Genomic DNA, 15331 nt, shown 5'->3' with positions numbered 1-15331 from the left:
GGCTCTTACATACCTGCACATGCAGAATGGATTTGGATATAGCAATAGCCAATAAGAAAATAGTACACCATATTACAACAACTCACATAGGAGAGACACAGATGTTGAAGGTGTACACTGTGACTTACTGAGAAAAGGAACAACATTATTTGATTAGCTATGTCATCATCCTTAATGTTACCAGCTGCTTCAATGCTGAGACCATGTACCACTTCATCATCATCATGTACTTCATCAAGAAGACTTGCTCTCTTTCACCTTGTCTCCACTGGTAGCATTGGTAAGCTAATGCACCTTTCTTGTCCATTTTACTCACAAAGACTGAAATAGCATTAGTTATAACTTGGTTCTCTGCTACATCATTTGGTTATTCAGCTCTCCCACAAGCTCAGTTATTTGGTGCAAAAGGACCAGAGTTGTTAAGAGTAGTAGAGGCTTCTGCTGCAGAAAAACTAGCCCAACCAGAGAAAGATTTGTTTGACTGGGTCAAAAATGACAACAGAAGGTTTCTCCATGTTGTGTACCGTGTTGGAGACTTGGAGAAGACTATAAAGTATGCTGTACTTTAATTTTGGAAATGATGCTTCACTGATACTTTAATATAAACGTGTGAAATCTAATTCAGTAGCGATGTGTGTAATTTGATTACATTGTTGTGGTGCATGCAGGTTTTACACTGAATGCCTTGGCATGAAGCTATTGAGACAACGTGATATACCTGAAGACAGATATTCTAATGCTTTTCTTGGATATGGGCCTGAAGATTCCAATTTTACAGTTGAACTTACCTACAGTGAGTTGAGATTTGAATGCCACTCTTTTCTGTATAATCATTATGTATATGCTTGTAACTTATCACAAAATTGCTTCTCATCATACTTGCTATTTCATGGAGATCGCAGATTATGGAGTGGATAACTATGACATTGGAAGTGGCTTTGGTCATTTTGGTGTTGCAGTTGAAGATGTAAGCCATTTTTTTAAAAGATAATAATCCATTATTGTGTACAACTGCAACTACATATATACAATGCAAAGCACAGAAACTGTTTGATTATCATTAATCCAATCTGGGTTTTGTCTTACTTGAATATGGAAGAGGAAGACCAACTTATATGCAACTGTTACTTTAAATACCTTATATTTTTTTGTTGCACTTGTTGAATGACTTTCAAGCATTTATCTCCAATTAATGAAGTCGTTAGTTAAGGTGTGTTAAAATTCTTTTGTTATGGTCGCAGAAAGAAATTCCTATAGGAAATTAGGAATTTAACAACTAAATGGCAGTTAAGAGCGACTTTTAGCGCAAAATCTCCATTTGTCGGTGTTCAGTGTTCATCTATACTGTACGATTTTTCTCAGACAATTAAGATTATTATTTATACCGCAAATTTGTAGATTTACAAAAGAGTAGATCTAGTAAAGGCAAAAGGAGGAAAGGTTACAAGGGAACCCGGGCCTGTTAAAGATGGCAGTGCAGTTATTGCTTTCATTGAAGATCCTGATGGTTATAAGTTTGAACTTTTGGAGAGAAGACCTACATCTGAACCCCTATGCCAAGTGATGCTTCGAGTAGGTGATCTTGATCGTGCCATAGCCTTTTATGAAAAAGTGAGTAGTTCTTAATGATCTTATCTGCTTATCGTGAAGGTTCCTTCATCACTGGTAGCTTAATGTTTTTCCTTGTCTTTGTTTGATTTCAAAGGCTGTTGGAATGAAACTTCTCCGCAAGAGGGACAACCCCGAGCAGAAGGTAACTTCTACTTGCAGCTATTTATCAGATGCATGACTATGTGTTCCTAACATTAAACCCACATTTTTATATGCCTATCCTAGATCCATTAAGAACGGGTCACCTATCATGTCATCCACGCGCTAAGTCCAATAATGTTGAGTGTGAGGAGTGTATTGGAAAAAAATCTAGTCCCACATGGACTAGATACTAGAGATAAGCCCAAAATAGAATATATATATTCTATAAATATCATGCTATGAGCTAACTTTTGGTGGTGAGTTAGGTCCAAACTCACATTCTAAAAATAACTGTTTAGATTTATTATGTTTATAATGTCTACATAAGAAAGCTTACCTTACAGTGTGATGTGCTCTGACTATATAGTTGGGCCAAATGACCTATTTGGCCCTTTAGTTGTGCATACCATCTTATTGGCCTACCTAAATCATGAACATGACATAGGTCTGTCCTGTTGGAATCTGTTTAGTATTTTTGAAGGCTAGGTATTAATGATTTCCATCAAGTGAAAATGGAGTTTTAGAAATTTAGTACCTGGTGAATATTTTGTGCTAATTCTTTATTTGGATTTTGTGAAATGCTTTTCGTGATAATTCTCTGCTATGCTTTCCTTCCATGTCCATCTATAGACGCTGCTTATCAATGATTGTGATTGTTTTCCAGTACACAGTAGCTTTTATGGGCTATGGTCCTGAAGACAAGAATACTGTTCTAGAACTGACATATAACTATGGTGTCACTAATTATGACAAAGGAAATGGTTATGCACAGGTAGATTCTATTCTTTTCTATTTTTAAGAGTAATTTTATGATTTTGTATGGCCTACATGAATGTTTTCTGCATGCCATTGTAAGAATGCAACTCATTGTGTTTGAACAGATTGCCATAGGCACAAATGATGTCTATAAGACTGCAGAAGCAATCAAATTATGTGGAGGGAAGATTATCCGTGAACCTGGGCCCTTGCCAGGTATCAACACCAAGATTGTAGCTTGCTTAGACCCTGATGGTTGGAAATTGGTATGACCTTTTAACCTTTTTGCTTGTATGTGTTTTATCATGTGCTTTAAGACTTTTCTCACTAAAAAGTTTGGTTTACATCTACTAGTGAAGTCATAAGCGTTTAGTTGATGAATTGATGGGTGGAACGTGTAATGCGTAATGAGATAGTAAAATTGTGCAAGGAATGACATGGATAAATTAGTGATTTTTGTACAACACCAAACTGGACACACATGGGGAAATTTAGAGTTTGATTTGTGCTTCAAATGTTCTGATATTGTTACCACAAATTTTTCCATACCTATCTACTTAGAGTTCTCTAATTGTTTACCTTGAAAGTTGAAATACTTCTTTCTTGTATAGCATAATGTACTAATGGAATCCTTCCTATTATGTTCAAATTCACATGAACCTCTATTTGTTTTATAACTTGACTTGTTTATTACCTCTTGCAGGCATTTGTTGATAATGTTGATTTTCTGAAGGAATTAGAGTGACAATAGGCATGGTTCTAGATGACTAGATCCTTTACATCTCCACTGAAATGGTAGTCTCAACAATTTTGTCAGTGAAATCTTACAGTGGCACTGTCAACTCTACTCCTTAATAAAGTAACCCCTCCAATCACTGTGTGAGGGAAAGGGAAAGAAAAAAAAAAGGCATATATACAGCAATCTCAATGTCAATCGTATTTTTTTTTATAATGTTACTTTGACACGGCAATTCAACATATACTGGATCCCCTCAAGCCAGAACTGTTTGTCTCCTTTACTTCCACATTCAAATTCTATTGTCCTGTCTGTTGTTTTTATTCCAAAATATGCCCTCTTTTCACTGATGTCTTCCTTCTCCCTTCCGGGCCAAGCTGGGATATCATTGCAAACTCCAGTGACTATATCTGCCATTTTAGGCCATAACATACCTTAACTTGGTTGACAGAGAGTGGCAATAATAAAATAAATAGGTGCTGTGTATGAAACTTGCTTACATTTCTTCTTTTTCGTGAATGTTCCTGCCATATGCTTGCTTTTCATTTTGACTACAACCTGTTGTCAGTTTGTATTAGTCCAAATAACTAGGTAATGGAGACAGTGACACAACCAATAATTATGATTTTCTCTGATCTATGAAGTGATTTTCAGAGTTAATAGTTGATTCTCTGTCTATGTATATAAAAATAGTTTTACATACATTACATTATTGCCATAATTCCATTTCTCAATTCTCACGAGGCTCCCACCATTGTGGAATCTGGGGAGGATCAGATAATTCAGCCTTACCAATTGAGCAGAGAGGCTACTTGGGCAGCCATCTTAACAAAAAATATTTCATTAAATAATATTAAGAAATTTACATATAACATGCAATACAAGTATGTAAAATGATGCCTTGAATCTCAGCTCATACTTTTATGTAGAAAAGATTTGTAGGAGTCTTTACTCTTTATTAGAAAAATATTGACTGATTGAGGCCTTTAACTTTATGAATACTATAGTTAACACATGCTTTGACTTGAAACAAATGTATAATTGATTGATATGACGAGATTATAGTAAGATGGCGATACCTAGTTTCTATGTTACTTCTAATTATAATTTTAAAGCTGCTACTGCATTCATTCCTATACATTGACAATGTATCCAAAATTAGTAAAATTTTCTGGTCAGCTATGCCCTTGTAATTAACTTAAAATTTATTGGAACTCATGCCTATGATTTGTTAATGGATATATGAAATGTCTTCTAGCAATTACCTGCAAATTTGAATTTATATTGAAAGACACTTGCTTCCAGTGAAGAGCTCCTGGTATTAACAATTAAAATAGCATGGTTACTGGCATTAGGAATGTAAGTTGCTTTAAACATTTGGCATTCTTCTTTTATTCTTTTCCATTTCAATGAAGCCACTATCACAAACATGTTAGTAAACATACCTTTTCTTGTACGTTTGAGAAGTTCTCCACCTCTAAAGACATAATCCAGTGCTGTCAAGATGTTTGCTTCTTTCCTTTCATCACACTTTTCCTCAACTAGAGGAATTGAAGTAGCTCCAGGCCCCTTCTGCAGCCTTGCCTTTAGAGTAGCCGCTCCTCGCAAGGCTGCCAACAGAGCATTTAGTTCATTATATTTTGTGTTAGTATTAGACGATATCTGTGTGAAATGAGCTCATAGATTGCACGTTTTATCCAAGCTTTTCTTACCATTAAGTTGCTCATTAAGTATATATATTGTTCTTTACATTTGTTTTCCATTTGAGCATAGGTTAATTTATGGATCAAGAAGACTTGGTAAAAACTGCAGATTGAGCAATCCACCTGAAGATTAAAACTGATTTGGTGTATGCCTTTTACATGAATCCTACCAACCTACTTATATCACTACCAAGTGAAGCTGTTTATAATTCAGTTTGGTCAAAGATTGAGAAATAAACTGTAAATTCTGATACCTGTGGCTGCTCCGGCTGTTAAAGTCATAATATCTCCATTGGTTTTTGCATTAATGGCAGAGTTGACTACTGTTAATATTTGGTCATGCTCAGCTCCCATATCTTCTGCAATCTCAATGCAGTGTGAGGCTACTAAAGCTGCTGCAGATGCAATTGCAGAAGAAGCTGGGGGAGGGTTCTTTTGGTTTGCATAAGGCATTTCAGGTGATGCTGTTGAAGCTGCAACTGCAGCAATAGCAGCAGCAACACCAGCCACAGATACTGCAGCGTGTAAATGAGCATTATGGGTTCTAATTTCCTGCTTTTTCCTCTCCTTTTGATCTTTCAACCACCTACCCATTGTCCTACCTCTTAGCAAGCTCCTGTAAAGCTGGTGAGCAATAATTTGCACCAATAATAAAATAAATGAAAAAAAATACTTAGTAATAGATTGAGTTGGTATTTGAGCATAACTGATGAAGATAATCATGAGGTTGATTGCAAGATACCCCATTTCTGAGCAAGTTTTGACTGGAAAGGAATTCTGGATTGAGTGCTTGGTGGAGTAAAAGTAAATCCTGTACATGACATATTGCTATGTTATTAATTTATACACACTAAGAATTCGCTCGCTGTACAAAACAAGGTTTGGTAATGGTGGCTTGCGAGTGTTTGTCATTGATGGTTCTCAGCTATTGGCATGAGGAAATTATCAACTTCACAACAAAAAGCAGTTAGTCATGAAAGCAGGCTAAGGCCAAATGATATGCTTCAAATTTGAAACTGAAAAATGGGCCAAATTGTTTCTTCTGCATATGATCATATTTATCACTATATAAGTTAACGTGAAGCAGTAAAGTACCTTCTTTTCATTACTGTCTTTTGGCAAAAATGGAGGGAAACACCCGTTAGATAACTGCACAAAAATCTTGCATCAGAAGTTCAGAACCAATATTAACTTACAAAAGCAATAGACACACACAGCAATAATAGATGCTTCTTTATATTGAAGAATCCTAGGACCAGAACAAAAGGGGTCTAGGTTATGGAAAAATTCTTTTCCGTGAAACTCCTTTGGAAGGCTTTGAATATCTCCTTTTTTTTCTATTTCCCCAATGCAGGTGTGTGTGTGGCATAGAAATAGAATATCTTTTAAGAGAACTAACATAGCTTTTGCATGATTGTCAGTTTACATGCTGCATTGCCAAGTAAGAAAAAACTAGCTAAAAGAAGTGCTAATGACCTAATACAAATAACTCTTAAATTAAACACAGCCAATGTTCTTACAGCTTTGGAAGCAGTGGAACTCTTGGTATCAAATTGGTGGCCTGAAGGGCACGAAAGTGGCATCTCTATACCGGTGGAGATTGTAACGTTGGTGCTGTGCAGTGCTTTGGAGAGTTCCATGGCTGAAAGACTCCATGATCTCGCAAGGAACTCCATAGATTCAGTTGGAGTATCAGGAGGGGGACAGGATGATGCAGGCCAATCTGCAGGAGCATTCTCATCTATGTTCTCCAGCTGATGAACTGAGCATATAGAGTTAGAGGCGCTTGGGCTCACTGAAATTGAAAAGGAGTTAGATTCTTTCATCAGAATGAAGCTTAATCATAAAATTTACAAAAAGCATGAAGTCTTTTTGGTCATATTCTGTCAAAGTTTCTATATACTCTCATATCATAACTTCTAGTGCCTGAAGAAGAAAATTCAGTAGTTGTCTTGAAATGAAAAGAAGTTTCTTCACTATACCAACCAACGAATGTTACCACTCACTTGTAAAGATTTACTAGGTGGAAATCACTCGAGTCAGGAGACACGGGAGGTGAAAAATCTCATGGCATGAGTGAGAATTGAAGACGCAAAGGTAAGATGCTGAGAGGACTAATGAGCAACAGTGAGATATTTAACAAGAAAATGTGACGTTGTTTCTAGGTGTTTTTTATTAAGGAAAATTAAAACAATGTAAAAGATTCTTAGTGCTGAGCAAAAGGACCCAATTTAAAGGCCACTCATTCTTGTCTCCAACTTAAGCTGTCTTTTGATTTCCATCTCTTAGTGGTTCATGCACAAAGAGTTAAGGACCTGTTTTTATGGCAGCGGAGTTCATCATTACTAGGATTCTGCTTTGTCACCACTATCACTTTCTAAAGTAGAGTTTTGGGACCCATATGTACATTGTTTCTTAATTTTGATAACTTGATAAACCTCAGTTTAGCATTGCAAACTGGATCCAGGTACTTGTTTTTATCGTATACAGGTCTGTGCTATTTTCACTGTTTTCCTTGACCATGGAGACAATGTTATTCTTTTGGTAAGTGTTCCCTCGTGGCTCCTGTCTTGTTAATTAAAGCAAACGACAAAGGGTGCTTTTCTTTCCTTCTTTACTATTTATTTTCTTTAATTTTGTTGCTGATTACTAAGATAAATACAGTTTAGTTTGATACAATTTGTCATTCTGACTTATCAATCAGTTGGCGATCCTTCAGGGGACCATTACGTGATAAACAAATTTAAAGTATGCCGATTGGCAATGAAAAGATGCAGCCACCAGCACCAAGTATAAGGCATCAAAGTTAACTCGCTCATTCCTTGATATAAGTCTGATTATATCTTTATCATTTCCTCAAAATTGAAAGAGACGTGCATACACCAGCGTATGCAGGGTCCTATATTAATTTAAAATGTATAATGTTTGTTTGTTGTCACACTTCTTTTAATCCTAACTACCACGGGAAGGTTAAGAAATTAGAATACTAACCCAAGTCCAAAGATTGGACTCCAACACCATTTCAACAAGAACAAAAATGGATCTGATTAGTTTCAAATAGCTATGAATAGGATTGACTTGTGAATAATTCCCTTGTTGGGATTGGGGTACAATGTGATTATATTGTATGCAAAACAAACTGTACAAAGGAAAAGACAACCGAATTTGTATACTGAATGTTTGAAAAACAAAAGATGAATAGGAAAAAAAAAAAGACGGGTACAATAAGAATGATTGTGGCTTCCCCTCACTCATACATGTTTGATTCATCATTATTAGGAGAGAAAAAACCTGCCAAACTCTCACATTTTAAGGCCCACCAACCAAATTACCCTGAACCTCGTGTGTAGACATCCACAGCATACCTCGTTCTTCAAAATCGTTCATACTCCCTTACTTTCCCTCTTTCCAAATCTTAAAATTGAGAGCATCCACCTCACTCCACAACAATGTATCTGCCAATACATTTGGTAATAGTGTCATGTGCAGGAAGCTTGTCATGTCAGTGTATCTTGCTTTTCATTACAGTCTAATGTTCCTCTGGTGGACAACATATGTACACGACATTTGCAAAAAAGAAAAAAAGCTGTAAGTGGCCTTCAAATCCTGTCCGAGAAACAAAACCTAGTCAGTGGCTAGGCCAAAAATATTCTACAATTATGACAAAATGTGATAGTCAAAATACAGCAATCAGTAACTAAAAAGCCGAGAGCCTGGTAATTATATAGCAGAGTTCAACTTCATATTATAGATAAGTGATTTTCTTACCTACTATTTGGCAGAAGAAATTCGGCGTAGTGAAGGAATCCAGCTGCTTGAAACACGGGCATTACTCCCAAATACACGACCAAGGTTTGAGGTTCCTGCGGGCCTTTCTGGTTTCGAGGCATTTACTGTAGAGGATTTGGGAGTGGCAGAGGAAGTAGATGGACTATTGTTCACACCCTGCAAAGATTTATGTCAATCAAATGAATTTCTTCAGCTAAACAAAATTCAAATTAAAAATCAGTATAATTGAACTAACTACTCTAACATACTGAAAGTAGCAATATCACCATATGTTAGTAATCCATAGAGGGTATGCTATTTATTTTTAAAATAGGGAATAGAAGCAAGAAAGCCAGTGGCAGGAATTTCATTACGGTGACTTACATGTTTCTCAATATGATTCTTGGCATCCAGATTCTGAACATTAGATGGCTTAGGCTGCACACGTGGTGCACTTGGACGTTCGAGATTGGCCAACATTTTTGTTACAGTAACATGAGCTGAATCATTGACTCCTGAAAAGGGAATGTAAAGCATAGGCATGAGAACGTGATCTATAGAGAGCATTCCTTCACTGTAGTGCAGGATTGTAAGACTATATCAGTTCAACGCTATTACAGCAACTAAAAGCTCCTTATCACAACAACAACAACAACGATAATAATAATAATAATAATAATAATAGAAACAGTTAATTGGGAAATATCTATCCATATTGAGGAGTATTGGCCACTATCTTTGCATATCAGAAGCTATTATGTTTTGCTTTCCAAGACAACAAAGTTCCAACAAAAATACCTCACTTAAAGTGTAAGCACCAATTATTTCTTTTTCTTTTAAATTTTTCCAAAAAGTGTTAAAAGCTTAAAATGTCACTTTAAATTTCAACTCAATCTACAAGAAAATACAAATCTCAGCATGCAAATCACAAACTTAGTAGAATACTGCCTTTCTTGGGAAAAAGTACATAATTCCTTTAACCACATGATACAAGATCTAAGTTACCTTTATGTTTTTCCACAACTACTGGTTCTAGACTGCTAGGCACTGCAGTTGAAGGCTGCACATTGTCACAACATACATAGTGAGTAAGAGGATAAAATCAAGAAAGTTAAATATGCAAGCCAAAAAGAAATCCATATAACTTAAAACATTCCAGTAAATGCAAGCAAGATAATAATATATATATATATAGAGAGAGAGAGAGAGAGAGAGAAAGAGAGAGCATATCAAATGAAAACTCTTATTACTGTGAGAAATGAGAACTATAAATATAGAATAGACCATTATATCATATTTGAATGGTCAAGATTAAAAGAAAAACAAAACACTTTTTAAGTAATCATGTGACCACTGACTAACTTATAATCTTGATCATCCCTTTATCATGTATGGTTGTATGGCTGAAATTTATAGTTATCATTTCTCACAATAAAAGAAGTTCTCACTTGATATGCCCTATAAAAGTCAAAGGTAATTGGTCACAGACTCGCAATAGGAGGGGGGGTAATTATTACATAGTCTGGGACTACTACATGTCCATGGAACTGATCAACCTCCACATGGCACATAGTCGAAATTTTCAGTTTATCAAGACCTCATATAATTTGATTATGTGTCGTAAAGATTGACCAGGACCATGGTGGTCTGTGACCATGCAATAATTTCTCCAAGGGAGATACATTATGGCAAGCAATTTATTCAAAATAACTATTAAAATAGTCCAAGTACTAACAGATGATTGATTTTGTTTCTTTGTCTGTTGCGCCTGCTGATATTTTAGGATGGTCCAGTCAAATATATAGTCAGAATCATATCCTGCTCATTGAATTCAGCCAAACAAAAATTGTTATATCAAAAGAGAAGATAAATAAATATAACTTGAGACTAGCAAAAACATGATAATAAAACTTTGAAACCCTAAGATTGGTAATGCATGATACAACTAAAATTATTTAATCCCATAAGGCCATAAATACTAACAAACATTAAGAATTAAATGAAACAATTCATAAAATTTGCACAGCCTGAAAAATTTGAATACATGATTTTGGAGGAAGAATAAAGGTTGAAAACAATAAACTATAAAAATTGGATAAATGGTTTTGTACTGAAGTAGGGCTGATCTCTAACCTATAGCTTTATACTCAATGAAGAATAACTCTGCCAAAATAAAGATACTTTGGCATAAAATGTAGCATAGCAAGAGGAAAGAGGAAGAAAGGTTAAATACTTGGTGGCATTCATTTAAGATATCATACTTCTGCATTTAATATCTAAAGCAATCAATCAATACAAGAAGTTTCATCTTTAAGAAACAATGGGCTATATTTCCCACTAGCAGAAAAAGTATTTGAAATCAAGAATATGATAAAACAGACAACCAATACCTTCTCTTTTGAACAAATCACGGAACAAGCGCTTCAAGTATCCATAATCTGGGTGTTGATCAAATGTTAAAGATTGGCAATAGTGAAAGTAACTAGCAAACTCCGCAGGATATGACTTGCAAAGCATCTAATATCAAGAAATCTGGAATCAGTAAACTTCTGAGTTACAGAAAACTTCAATAAGAAAATCTACAAGACAAGAACTAAAATTTGATTAACCCAATAATAGAAATTCTTTGAAGCTCTTAATTTACATACCCCAATGGGAGTTGATAATTTCTTCTCACAGATATTGTCATATTTTTCCTTTTTGGTGGCAGCTTTCAAACCCTGCCAAGGAAGGCTGAAATGCAAGAAACAGATAGTCAAGCCATATATTTACCTGAAAAACCTGTACCATCGATACTTTACATGCACCATTTTGTTTTTCAATGAGGATGCCTGGAAAGTTACAATGAATAGGAAGAAACTCACCTTCCTCTTAAAAAGTACATAAGAACATAGCCAAGAGACTCCAAATCATCCCGACGACTTTGCTCTGACAAAATAAAAACCAATTTGTGGGCAATTTGTAGGTTATAAGTTGCAGTTATACAGAGGGAAAAGTTCTTTCTACTGACCAATTCCCATGTGAGTGTTACAACTTGCATAACGTGCAGTTCCTGTTAAGCTTTTATTCTCTCTGGATGAGTTTATTAAGGTTAAAACAAATATTAGGCCATGAGATCCTTGCTAGTTAAACTAAAACTGGTAAAGCACAAGCAACACTGAGAATGAATCAATCAGAAGAATTCAGAAAAAGAATTATTTGAGATTCCACAGATCACAAGTTGGAAGGCTTCCCATTGCTAAAAAAAAATAATGTACTTTTACTTCAGAAATCAGAAAACAAAAGAATATCTATTTTAGTAAAATACACTGCAAGGATGGTAATATAGGCAATGGTTCTACCAGTTACAAAAAAGATCATGATGATTACCGGATTTTAACCATACAAATTTTGAACAAGAAAAATGAAGCAAGAAGAAAAACTGTATCACTTTAATTAACACAATATCATAAAAATAAGCTTGTATATACAGAAAATCAAAAGGCATCTAGGGAGACAGAAAAGCAATCAAATACATTTGTGACACTAGAAAACCTTACAACACAGGACACTGCCACACCTGGGAAAACATTGATTCATAACATGAAGAGATAAAAAAATATAAAATAAAACTGAACAGAACAGAACAGACCTGTAAGGAATATGTTTGTTTGTGTTAGGGTCCCTATATCTTTTTGCTAGTCCAAAATCAATAATATAAACCTGTAAATGTAACAAATTGCAGAAAACATATATAAGAAGCTGTAGGAATCAAAGGAATTATCAGAGAGGAAAACTGTCCAACTTAGTTAGCCATTAAATAGAAATAATTTTGAGGATATTACCTGATTTGATTTCCTCCCAAGACCCATAAGGAAGTTATCTGGTTTTATGTCTCTATGCAAAAATCCCTTGGAATGCATGCACTCTATTCTTGTCAGCTGTAGTCAAGTTAATGAAATCGACTTAATTTTCTATTATTGCGCTTTCATTGAAAACTTCCATGGATGCAAGCATTGACTAAAACATGTAGTTTTAAAGACAAAACTGATACAGCAACTTGTAGGAAACATAGCAATATCCAGAAGACAAATTAGAAGTCAGTATGGAAGAAATGCAGGTTCCTTGAAAACTGAGGCAAGCAATGCTGACATGAATAAGTGGTTACCATCTGATCGGCCAACATCAAAACTGTTTTTAATGAAAACTTCCTCCCACAGTAGACAAAAAAGTCTTCAAGACTCCGTCCCAGAAGATCAATAACTAGAACATTATTGTCTCCATCAGTGCCACACCACTTCATACTTGGAATACCACCTAAAATTCCAAGAGTAAGAAGAACAAAAGAATTAGCATTACGCTCGGAAAATGTTCTGAGAGCATTTAAATTATTGAGGTGCTTCTTTTATATAACTTACTTTCTCCTTGAAGAATACTATATAACTTTGCTTCATACAATAGCTGTGGATGTTTGGTCTTCTTGCTTTCCTACAACATTAGAACACAGCAACATAACTCACAATTAGACCATTGGTATATTTCTTGAATAATTGAATATGACATCTAACAAGCAAAGTTCTCTATTAAAACTTGACACAAGCTTTTATTCATTTTTATGCACTACGGACTATGCTTATTCCAAGTTTCCAACACTTATCCCTAACTCCATGTAATCAACCGCACATATCCAGCATCCGCATGCTGAGGAAGCGCACATGAAAAATAAAACTGAGACTAAAATTATGTAAATTAAGAACCTATTTTACATTTCCATTCACATTATTTTGGCATTTCTTGTTTCCAAGGATCTGTATAAGATACAATTAAAAAAATAAAAATACTTTTACAGTAATTTGTAAAAACAAAATTTCAACCTAAGCAGGTCCTAATATTCAACACAAACGAAATTTGAGTGGCACGGTAAAGGGGCGAGAACCCAGAAATAAAAGAAGACTAACCATCTTGATGGCGACAATCTCAGAGGTATCCATATTTGATGCTGGAAAAAAAAAAAAAAACAATAACCAATCAGCATATGTATACAACAGTACATAAATAGATACAAAACTGCAAAATTAACTATGCCTATCATGTTATAATTGTAATTATAATATACATGCATACTCCAATCAATTTCAAAAACAAAGGAGAAAGAAACATATGTGGTGTTGCTGACCAATATAAATTTCTCCGAACGAACCGCTTCCGATTTTCCGACCAATCTTAAACTTCCCGCCGATAACCCTCTCCATGTTCGCCGGTAACGGGTGCTGAAACGCGCTTTACAGAGACAGAGCGAGCACAACACAAAATGATGGAGACGAGGAATAGATGTATGATTAATGTTGGAATGTAGGGTTTGGTTTTTTTGTTTTGTTTTTAAAAGTAGGTTGCTGACCTGTCCAATCCAGCGAGCTCAGCTCAACATTCCTCTGTGCTGTTACCTAGCACAAGCAACCAATCCAGGTAACAGTTCCAACACATGTGTAATTTCAAAAAACACGGTTTCTTATTTTGTTTTGTGTTTGCCAAACACATTTTCAATATTTATAATGTTTTTTTAACTAGATTTGAAGTTTTTTTTTCACTAATAATTTATTTAGTTGGTGTTAAAAATCAATATTGAAAATTCTACACGGTTTTGAATTTTGTTGTTGTGAAAACGGAAAAAATGATAAACAAATAACCGACTACTACTCCTCTGATTCTCGCTAAGGAACATAAATTAATAATTTTTTCTTCCAGCTTTATCTGCATTGGATAAACGCAATCTGAGTCAGCAGGATCCAATAATTCAATTCCTCAATTAATGTGGTCGCTCCGTCCTTCTCTCCTTCTTGTTCATTCCTATGATAAAAGCCCTTTAAATATACTGTATTTTTTAATATTTGTTAAAAGTTAAAACTGATTAAAATTATAAAAAAAAAATATGAATAAGACTCATTAAATAAAAAATAAAACTTGCAAAATTTTATAATATTTAATAAATTTCAAATAATAATAAAGGATTTACTCCGTATTTGTTGCGGTAGGGAATTCAACCGGATAAGGCTGTCAATGGTCAGATACTCCAACTTCAAAGCCAAGAAAGGAAGGAAATTGATCCTATTTCAGTATTTCTATTACTGGTGTTTTTATTTTAATTCTTTTAAAAAAGAGTTTCAAAAGAAAAAATATACTGTATATCATATTTTGAGGTTTATACATGTTACAGCTCTTGATTACAATTATGCAGTTACAGATTTACAGAGAATGTTTTTAAAAAAATACACCGTCAAACACAATACACATTGAATTCCTTAATAAGAGGATAAAAAATATTTTATTTTCTGAAGAAAAAAAAAACTTACTTTAAACACAGTAATACCAAGTTTTGCAGTTATCAAATGATTTGTTAAAAAATTTGTTTCTTTTGTCATGTTGTATATCTTTTGGCCAGAATTATGATTAGTTATATAACATGTTATATTTATACTACTCTGCATTTAAAACAAATCATTTTAAATAATTTGATCATTGATTATATATAGATGAGGAGTTTTTCTAAGGCAGGGAGTTCTCCGAATATGCTTTTTTTTTTCTGAATCTTCAAATATGTTTTTCATACAGTAATAAATTAAAGATCTTGGAATGCAAA

The 15331-nt window shown here is 34.6% G+C and overlaps 3 protein-coding genes across 6 annotated transcripts; 1 reads left to right on the top strand and 2 right to left on the bottom strand.

The window, feature by feature from the left end:
* The first annotated feature begins 69 nt into the window (after nucleotides 1-69).
* Nucleotides 70-3897, top strand: LOC114409114 (lactoylglutathione lyase GLX1-like). The gene is made up of 9 exons (XM_028372432.1): nucleotides 70-280; nucleotides 376-553; nucleotides 669-793; nucleotides 903-967; nucleotides 1399-1611; nucleotides 1706-1753; nucleotides 2417-2524; nucleotides 2634-2774; nucleotides 3212-3897. Exons 1-9 carry the CDS (start codon nucleotides 160-162, stop codon nucleotides 3251-3253), a joined length of 1041 nt encoding a protein of 346 aa, XP_028228233.1. The 5' UTR covers nucleotides 70-159; the 3' UTR covers nucleotides 3254-3897.
* LOC114409113 (VAN3-binding protein-like) lies at nucleotides 3174-7396 on the bottom strand. Of its 3 annotated transcripts, none has more exons than XM_028372430.1 (9): nucleotides 6851-7396; nucleotides 6468-6742; nucleotides 6043-6096; nucleotides 5655-5758; nucleotides 5202-5563; nucleotides 4690-4854; nucleotides 4510-4559; nucleotides 3745-3802; nucleotides 3174-3654 (listed from the first exon to the last, which is right to left on the bottom strand). In XM_028372430.1, coding segments are annotated over exons 1-9 (1269 nt in total). In that variant the 5' UTR covers nucleotides 6852-7396; the 3' UTR covers nucleotides 3174-3454. The 3 variants fall into 3 exon arrangements, with proteins under 3 accessions (XP_028228231.1, XP_028228230.1, XP_028228232.1); XM_028372429.1 differs by having other exon boundaries at nucleotides 6954-7382; XM_028372431.1 differs by having other exon boundaries at nucleotides 5202-5571; nucleotides 5690-5758; nucleotides 6954-7373.
* Nucleotides 7397-7994: 598 nt separating this feature from the next.
* Nucleotides 7995-14205, bottom strand: LOC114409112 (casein kinase 1-like protein 4). 2 transcript variants are annotated; one of them, XM_028372427.1, is made up of 15 exons: nucleotides 13871-14205; nucleotides 13653-13693; nucleotides 13113-13182; nucleotides 12863-13011; nucleotides 12540-12635; nucleotides 12347-12417; nucleotides 11726-11787; nucleotides 11580-11643; nucleotides 11364-11448; nucleotides 11106-11232; nucleotides 10451-10533; nucleotides 9721-9775; nucleotides 9100-9230; nucleotides 8716-8892; nucleotides 7995-8487 (listed from the first exon to the last, which is right to left on the bottom strand). In XM_028372427.1, exons 1-14 carry the CDS (start codon nucleotides 13944-13946, stop codon nucleotides 8719-8721), a joined length of 1284 nt encoding a protein of 427 aa, XP_028228228.1. In that variant the 5' UTR covers nucleotides 13947-14205; the 3' UTR covers nucleotides 7995-8487; nucleotides 8716-8718. The 2 variants fall into 2 exon arrangements, with proteins under 2 accessions (XP_028228228.1, XP_028228227.1); XM_028372426.1 differs by having other exon boundaries at nucleotides 7995-8553; nucleotides 13871-14203.
* Nucleotides 14206-15331: the final 1126 nt, after the last annotated feature.

Source organism: Glycine soja, chromosome 4 (assembly GCF_004193775.1).
Source record: "Glycine soja cultivar W05 chromosome 4, ASM419377v2, whole genome shotgun sequence".
Classification (NCBI taxonomy): domain Eukaryota; kingdom Viridiplantae; phylum Streptophyta; class Magnoliopsida; order Fabales; family Fabaceae; genus Glycine; species Glycine soja.
This window is presented reverse-complemented; position numbering and strand designations above follow the sequence as displayed.